We start from the raw sequence: 9,283 nt of genomic DNA, 5'->3' as shown, positions 1-9,283 counted from the left end.
CCAGAGGCCAACTCTCCCACAAGTGGAAGGTGACATATGCTCTGATGGAGCAGCCATCTTTTCCTCACCCTAGCCAACACAAGGTAGGATGAGGATGGACTCAGCCCTTCTGCTCTCACACCCTCAGACCAGCTCATCTGAACTTCTGCTAACAAATTCAGTTCTACTGTGCTGAAAAGGAGCAGGACTCACTGTCGTGAGTGTTACAATTGAGGAATTCCAGGTCCTGTTCTCACTAATGTTGTAGATGGTAAATGGTAGGATTAACTCTGTATTAACCTATCCTGTTACAGTGGTAGCAGAAACCACTGACATCAATATAACTGAGGCTTGGCAGGGTCACAGGTCCAGACAGAGCCTTTGACAGTAGCTTAGGCCTGGAGGACACCAGAATTCCTGGTGGCATCACTGCTTACTCAGATCTGTATGACCTCAGCAGAAGCATAGTCCTTGGATATGAACATGGTCCTAGGTGATGGCCCAGACCCATACCTACATCTTTGTGGTCCTCAGTGGATACACAGATTGTGAACATGAACATAAATCCCAGCTGTCTTTGCAACATGGACCCACACAAGATCCTAGGCTGCAGCCCAGGTTTGGATGTCTCATGACCAATGATGGCAGCGCAGGTCACTCACATATGTGAGGTTCTAACAGCACCATGTCCCCAGTGGTGGCCCAGATTCCAGTCTTCTACAATATCTTTGATGACAACAGTGTCTGAGGTAACAACCAATAACAAGGATGTTGTATTGCTATGAATTTACACTTGGCCTTCAGTAACAGTACCTGCCCTGATACTAACATGGTCCTAGGTGGCAGTACAAGCTTCTAAGACACACATGACCCCTATGGAGTCATGTCCCTTTAACACCAACACGGTCAAATGTGTGATCTTGATTGCAGGTTGCTGCAAGGCCCTCACTAGTAAAAGGAATAAAGTATATCAACAGGGATATCCACAGCTGTGTCAGGGCCATATACAACACAAGGTCCTTGGCAGTAACCAAACCTGGAAAATCGTCATGTCCCCAGGCAGCAAGCAGGCCGTGGATTTATTTCATACTCCCTTAGTAAATGTTCTCATTTCCTGAGTGGCTTTATAGTCACACTCGTGTGTTTCTCATTAATTGGTTGCACATGATATTTCAAGTGATATATATACAGAATGCTATGTTATAGAGTTAGCTAAATAATGACTATAAGGCACAATATGGATACTTTGTCAATCATGCAATGGATATCCAGAAAGTTGGCGACACCATCCACATTCAAATACTTGGATAGCCCTCGCTGACTGGGAACTTGCTGTGTACAAGAACTGGGCACACAAGAGTTCTGGGGTTACAGGAGGTTTGGAGCTACTATACAGAGAGAGAAAACATTTCACCAATTAATTGATTCCAAGTGACGAGTGCTGCAAATGAGTTTATGTTCATAAAAATAAGGTCAGTTTACTAAATACAGAATAAAAGGAACAGTCAACATAAACAGTGAGTAGAATTAGCAAATTACAAAAACAACAATAACAAAAAGATGAAGAACAAATAAATGGAAAAATTGAAACCAAAACAAAGATACTAATAAAACCAAAATAAATAAACCCCAACCGAAAAGCAACATAAACTAAGTTAAACAACAGTCTCTTGGCACAGATTTAGCAACACAGACCTACAGCCTGTTCTGGCCTTGGAATCATGGTAGGAAATCAGTCACCAGATGGAAAAAATATTTGAAAGCTAGTATAGCCATGTATACCCTCCATGGTGTTGTACTACACAATCTGTTGAAAGCCAGAGTTCCCAGGAATTATTCTCTCAGGTCTTCTGCATATCAAGATCCGTTTTGATGGTTTCATTTCCATGGGAGAATTGAGTCAACAGACCAATGAGTCTTCTTGTGGCTGGATCACCTGCAGTTCAGCTGGTATTTGGTTCACTGGTAAATTACAGCTATAAGAGGATGTCTTCTTCTGAGCCGGCCTTGATTTGAGGACATAGAATGTCTGTGGCTTCCTTGGCCTTCTCGGTTATCTAAAAATATGCTATTGAGGAGGAAAGACAATCAGACTCACAGCCAGCCTAGTTTCTACACAGGTTATGAAAAATGAGGGCATATTCACACTGGAAGCCAAGAACAAGTCCCCTATTCCCCCCAGCAATGCTATGTTTGCTGTGCATGGGAGGTAATGGTGGCTCACTTGCCTGTGAGAATCAGTGTTCCTGCTGTAACAGCTCTTTCTGCAGGAGGCTCTCTTCCTGAGCTGAGACTGTTTCCAACTCACACTGGAGATTTCCTGACCTAGAGCAGGAAAGCAGTTACAGAACAGGCGTGGTGTGGACTTTCCCTGTCAGCTATTCAGTCTGAACCAGCCATGTTCATCTGGACACTCAGCATGATATTTCAGCTGAGGGCATTCCCTGCTTTCCCCAAGGGAAAAGGGTCAGAACGTACCTGGGCCTGAATATTTTTTCAGCTTTTTAAAATCTACTAGAAAATGAAGTGTTAACTACACTGTGCTGAGCATGAAAACACAGTCCATATCTCCAGTTGTCTAGATACATTATGTTAGAAAGAAAATATCAGAGTAGCAAAGTATGAGTATAGTTCAGGCTAGACATGAATGACCTTTATTAGACAATAGGAAAATGTAAGCACCCTCAGAAAATTAATGTAGAATTTTTAGAGAGCCTATAAAATGAAAGCACTTAAGTTTATAATTATTTTTACAACAAAGAAATGAGTCAGGGTTCAACTCCCAACCCATATCTGTTCTTATAACAAGAAAAATCATTTCACAGAAAAGGGATGCATACTGTAAGAGAGCCTGTAGTCAGCAGGAGTGAGCTGCATGCAGATCTGCCCAAAGGTAGGAAACTATCTCTAAAGGTGATGTTATAGGAGGCAAATAAATTGACGGGAACACATACTGTCCTCTACATCTAACACCACTTAGACAGGTTCAGGATGATAATAGTGAGAGTTTTGGGGACACTCAGGGGACAAGGTTCTGAGAAGATACCAGAGAGATCAGAAGAAAATAGGGGGTAAACTATCCCCAGAAACTTTAAGGCTCAAACACAGTATTTCTTGGAGAAGTTCCTGTAGACTGGGCCACTACAATACCCTAAGGTGTTCTTCCCTCTCTGTGGCTGAGAGCCAAGCAGATAGATGAAAGAGATCCAGGTTTAGGTGACCTACATGGTTCTAAGGACTCCTTCTGACTTGGGCTGTGAGATCTTCTCTAAGACACTGAAAGGATGCTCCATCTTTTCTGCCAAATCCCTGTGCTGGGTGATCAACTGTTTCTGCTTCATCAGGATCTTTGGTCTTTCATCCAGGCTTTCTTCTTCCTGTTCATTAGAAGTTTTTGTTCTCAGTGTAGGGTTGCTCCTCCATAAGCATACACATAAACTCATGAGCACACACAAGAACATCTAGGCACACATACAAGAACACTGTAATGCAGTCACATGTTTGGTTTACCAGTTAATGCTGATGTAAGGAGCAATTATCAGGTATACTATTGAGAAGAAGGTAAACATTTGTTGGATGACACAGTGGGCATGATAGACAGCACAGTCATTGAAATGTCTAGTCGGTAAACCTAATGCACAGACAGGTGGACATCTGGGTTCCTGACCTGTTAGCCAACCCTGCTTAGGATGTTCCCAGAATGTGCATTATAGGGATGTTCCCCATCACAAGAGCACTGGATGGTGGTGGATCAGGCCACTCATCTTATTCACTGCATTCCACTTTCCACCAAGGTGAGCAGCTTCCTTCAAGAGGAGCAGCTTTTAGCACAGACTGCCTCACTTCAAGTCCAAAAGAAATGACCTAAGCATTCTAGAAAATGTCTACAACCAGGAGTGAAAAATAACATTTTTCCCTGTAAGGTGATTGATGAGAGATGTCATTCTATAAATCTGTCTGTTATTCTTTGTTTAATAGAGCACTGTTGGCCAATAGGTAAGCAAGACAAGAAAGCTTGGAATAGGAGTGCAAGAGGATTCTGGAAAAGAGAGGCAGAGATGTACGCCACCAGAGTAAGAGGTCTGGACCCATTTCTCTGCTAAAAAAATACTTAGAATGACAATTATGGGTTAAATACTTAAGTCAGTGCTAGCCAGTAAGAAACAAGCAAACGGCCAACAGTTTCATAATTAATATAGTTTCTTGTGTGTTACTTGGGGACTGAAATTGTACGAGGGCCCAGGCAGATGCAGAAGGCAACACATTACATAATGATACTAGAAGTGGATAACAGAACCCAGGCAGGAATCCCACAACAGGTGATTGTGTCAGGGATTTGTGTGAGGTTGACTAAATCAGAGACAAACAATTGCATGTCACCTGCAGTACTTTTCTGGAATGCGGCACTTTGCCCAATCATGAGAGGGAATGTGCTTTAAGACACAACCACGACCATGACACAGTCAGTACCACAATGTCCGCAAGGAGATGCACTATGAGATTCCGTGTTGTGAAGCCAATGAGATCAAACCGGACACTTCCTGTGCTGTTAGGTCTGTGCAGTGAAAGAACATAAGTCTATTCCTTTTTTAATTGCTGTATTGTTTTATTTTTATTATTGTCTATTATAAAATACATTAATTACAAAACAATAAATAGGAGTATAATTAAGACACAAGTACTACATCTTTCCTCTATCTTTTCTGTTGAAACTTAGAGCAGTTAGAGGACAGAAAACAAGAGAGATGATCCAACTTGTTGGTCACAAGAGATCCAAAGATTACTGTAAAGCCAGATTAACCAAAATAGCAGATTTCAGGTTCCCTGAGAGACCTGGGCTCAAGGGAATAAGGGAAAGAGGAGCACAGCATCATAGGTCATTATCTGGCCTGGAAAAACACACACACACATTGCACGCATCTACTCATGCATGCAAACATCACACCAAGACTACATAAACAATAATGGAGCAGAAAGAAATGAGGAGGTCATCATGCTTAATGAACAACTGAATTTAGCCTATGCACATTAGGTGTTTCAGTGAGACCCACAGCACTGCCATCCATCCCTAGGGGAGCAGTAATTCCCAGGGGAGCACATAGCTTCGGCAAACAATTGTGAAATGATTGGAGACAGTGTTCTCTTGAAGCCTCAAATCTGTCACCCCAACATTCAGCCAGTCAAATTTTCCCACCTTTATGGTCATCCAGTTAGCTCCAGACTGGAAGCTCCAGGAAGTGAGAAATATCCAGCACCACCCACAGAAAACAGGGTGGAAAAGATGGTACTCTGACATTTGTCAGTGTGAACAAAGTGTTGAGCAAAGGGTAGAGAACACATTGGGATGTAGGAAAAAAGAAGTAGATCACACCACAAAGTTGACAGTGAGAACCATTCATTTGACATTGACACTAGGATCCAGTTCTTCCAAACTGCTTCCTACCTGTGATCTTAGGTAACAACTGCAAAGCAAATGAGGCACAGGCCCTGACCTCATCCATGAAGTCCCTGGGCTGTTCCCTACCTAGCTCCCTGCATAGAGACCCTGCTTATACAATGACATGTGATATGTGACTGACTGTACTGAGAGTTCCATCAGAGCAGGAGAATTTCCTTGCCAATCAATTTCTTGCAAGAGTATATCTCTCCAGAGAGACTTGTGAATGATCACAGAAATGAACAATTGCATGGTATTTGGTAGATGTCAAATTGGGTAGGTGCATTAATTCATGAGAGACTCTTTTATGGTTGGACAGATGTGCTGTGTGCCCCACTGACTCAGCCTACCTGATGCTGCTCAGCACAGGGGTCACAGATCTTCTCCTGCACCTCCTTAAGGAGCTTCTTCACCTCCTCACAGGTCTCTTGCAGTGCAATCTGCTCCTCCGACAGCTTTTCATTCTCCTGTTTCAACGCATTGACATTGTTTTTCAACTGAGTCAAATCTGGTAGGCCAATTCTGTGGAGGAAACTGAACCAACATCCAAAAAATGGTAAGTCCCAAATAGGCTCCATTTGCCATCCCAAACTCCAAGTATCACCACCCCTTAAAAGTCCCAGGTTCCAAGACAAAACTGACAGTAGTAAAGCCAGCATCACTTGGGAGAAGGTCAAATCAAGAAAACAACCAATTTCCAGAAAATTTAAAGTACTTCTGAAAACCCTGGCACCAAGAGCTTTACTGCATCCCTGAGAACAGCATGAAGCCCACATCTTTGTTTACCTATTCATAGTATTCGGAAAGCATCACCAGATAGAGGGCTAATTCTCTCTTGGGGAGGGCAAAAATCCCAACCAGAATAAATTCTGTCTGTCGGTTACATGGTATCAACACTGTGAATCCCCTGTCAGAGCCTGAGAGTCCCTGGGCATCCTGACACCCCCTTCATGGTGTAAAACATATTTTATGTAGAGGCTCCTATGTAGGACATTTCTGGGAGGGACTCAGTGTCTTTTCACACTTAGTAAAAACAGTCCAAGAGGTACAGGTCCAAGGGCAACAAGGAGAGAGATGCTATGAGGCAGACAGGCTAGAACCAGAGCCTCCACTTTGAGTCAAAGACAAAGAGAGCAGAATCAGCCATTCATAAATTTAATCTGGCTCTTACCTGTAGCATTTGTTGTTCTCCTCAATCAGCTGCTTGCACTTATTCAGGTTATCACTGATCTCCAAGGGAAATCTCTGAAGGTCACACATTACCTGCTTATGCACCTTTTTCATCATCTCAAAAGATTTCAGCCTGGGATAGGGCATGGCCCCAGGAGAAAAGAATCCCATGAACCTCATGGATCATATGAAATCAGGCTGTCCTGGACTACCTCAGCCTTGTGGACTCAACAGACTAGCACTGATTCACTGGGGCCTCCTAGTGCTTAAAATATTTTATATCCTCTCCCCAGGCTAGAAGAGGCATGGTGTCTGAAGGGAGTTAGCGAGGCCCATATGGGCACCCTTTGTGTGCTTGTTCTATAGATTATCTCTCTACGATGTTCCCTGGAATCTCTACCACATATCTTTGCTCAACAGAAACATCTGATGACATTTCTCCTGTCTTTAGAAGAGGGATTCTCATTCCTGTGTGCCTATTGCTACACAGAGGAACAGAGCACACTATCAGTATTTCCAGGAAGGAGTCCCAAATTCAGGGTAGTTTTATAAATGCTACAGGGGATTGCAATGTTCCACCAATGTGAGCACAGTGGCCAAGAGATATGCGGATCGAGGTGGCCACAACACATGCATTCCATGGAAACTGTGAGAATGGCAAAACCTTAGATCATGCAGAAAACACACACTTACACACACACATACAAACGTACACACACACACACACACACACACACACACGCATGCACAGGCATTCTCTTCTGCTCCTACATACAATCAGGATGTCCATGAAATGCAGGGTGGTGTCACTTTCTTATAATATAAAGAAGAAACCAGAGTGTAGCAGTGATGAGCTTCAGGCCTTCCAGTCACAAACTGAGATTTATGAATGTTACCAGCCCCATCCTGGTGCTGCCAGGAGCTTTTAGCACTCAATCGCCTTCTGGTCAAGCAGAAAGGCTCACCTAGTGTGTCCCTCAAGCCAGCACCAGTCAAGGCCTCTTTCAATGAATGTCAACATTGCTGTCCTGATCCCCATACTGTGATTCAAGTCACAGGTTCTGCTTTTCATTTGGAGGAACCAGAGGATCCTGTGCGCACATCTTGTGACTACCCAGGTTCCAAGTTCTGCCTCTCATGTGCACAGGAAAATTAGTTTATGCACCAGGCCACCCTGATTCGTTAGCCTCTTGAACTTAGGAAATCTTGATTGACACTGTGGAGTCAGAGAACTGAGAGTAATGATTACCTGTTATAAAAATCTATCTTGGTATAGCTTTCCAGGATTGCACTCAGCTCAATTTGCTCATTTTTTATACTCTGTAGCTTAATGGTAAGTTCCTCCAGCTTCTCTATCTGCTTGTCCTGCTTTGTGAAAGTAGAGAGTTGGGATGGTGCCTCCTCAGTAGTCCCTGCAGGCAGATAAATACAAGTGAACTGGAATACTTGAATGGCATAGGGCCAGGAGTGTCTATGCTGAGTACCAAGAAGAAGCCCAAAGAAGAGTGAATGCTAGGGACCCAGTGAACTCCAAAGAGGACAGGGCAGCTATGCTCATACTGGTGTCCATGAGGTAAACCTCTCATTTCAAACACCATGACTAGTCATGTGCCTCATTCAGAGACTTAGTCCCCTGTTCCTGGAAGACAAAAAGCTAGTCCAGCTGTGTAGATTTGAAGAGAGTGTCATCTCTTTTCTAATATGATGCAGGTAAGTGCTGTTGTCCCTAGAGTTAGCAGCATCAAGTTCTCATCAATTTATACAGAACAAACTCACCTGAGGTATTGGTGCATGGCCAGGGGAGTTTCGCTCCCTCCTTATTAGCATCAATTCCCATGTGAACTGAAGGAATTCAATAGGATGAACACCACACCCTGAGAGAGAAGACTTTTAGTCACCCCTTTTCTTCTGCTGGCCTTCCTTCTCACTCAAAAGTAGAGTGGGGATCTCCCAGAAAAGCAGCTACAGGTTTGACAGTTCATGTCTCTATCACACTAACTATCAGAAATATTTACTGTGGGCCTGCTCTGAGGAAAACCAGATAAAAGCAGGTTAAGCCCATTCCTTCCAAGATGCTAAGCCCCACAACTGTAAGTCCTAGCTCAAGCTCCACCTGCTTCAGGAAGCGACCCATCTCCTGACCAGGACTCACTATACTTTTCCCAGAACTATTTATTCCTTCATGTTTTACACTGAGACCAAAGGTCAGCTTCCTTCTGCCACTCTGGACTTCCCATGTTCTCAATTATCTCCGCTCAGGCTTGCAAACATGTCTAAGGACACTTTAAGCATATCCCACAGACACTTGGTGTTCCCTGAATACTGGTGATATCACAGGGAACACCAAGTGCTCTCCAAAATAAAATAGAATTGTCCAGAGAAGGGACAGTTAGTGTCACCAGAACTCCTCACCTACCTAATAACTAGATTCTGCAATTCACTGGAAGTAATACAGCCCTACCCAGGAACTTCCATAGATACATAATGGAAGACCTTCACTATGTCCTCATTATAAAGCCAGAGGCCTCTCTCTGTGCTTCATAAGAATATATTCACAACTTCTTATATGCAAGTTGAAGACTCACTTCCAAAAACATCACAGGATATGTTTCAGCCCCTTGTAGAGATCTCTAATCAATAACAAGAGAAATAAATATTTCTAGGTAAATAACTTGGGAATGTGGACAGGAGATTTCA

At 43.2% G+C, this 9,283-nt stretch overlaps 1 protein-coding gene across 1 annotated transcript in view; it reads right to left on the bottom strand.

Annotated features, from left to right (window-relative positions):
- Positions 1 to 1,574: 1,574 nt before the first annotated feature.
- The window catches only part of LOC121136416, a 33,532-nt gene continuing 25,823 nt past the window's right edge, over positions 1,575 to 9,283 (bottom strand). Inside the window, exons 3-7 of the mRNA XM_040736807.1 lie at positions 7,836 to 7,998; positions 5,767 to 5,950; positions 3,205 to 3,356; positions 2,208 to 2,304; positions 1,575 to 2,047 (exon numbers count right to left, since the gene is read on the bottom strand). Of these exons, the coding sequence (XP_040592741.1) occupies positions 2,217 to 2,304; positions 3,205 to 3,356; positions 5,767 to 5,950; positions 7,836 to 7,998 (587 nt within the window). The 3' untranslated portion in view covers positions 1,575 to 2,047; positions 2,208 to 2,216. The remainder of the gene's footprint in view (positions 2,048 to 2,207; positions 2,305 to 3,204; positions 3,357 to 5,766; positions 5,951 to 7,835; positions 7,999 to 9,283) is intronic.

This window comes from Mesocricetus auratus, unplaced genomic scaffold, assembly GCF_017639785.1.
Source record: "Mesocricetus auratus isolate SY011 unplaced genomic scaffold, BCM_Maur_2.0 Super-Scaffold_100101, whole genome shotgun sequence".
In the NCBI taxonomy this organism is placed as follows: domain Eukaryota; kingdom Metazoa; phylum Chordata; class Mammalia; order Rodentia; family Cricetidae; genus Mesocricetus; species Mesocricetus auratus.
Note: the sequence above shows the minus strand (reverse complement) of the source record. Positions and strands in the feature narration are given on the sequence as shown.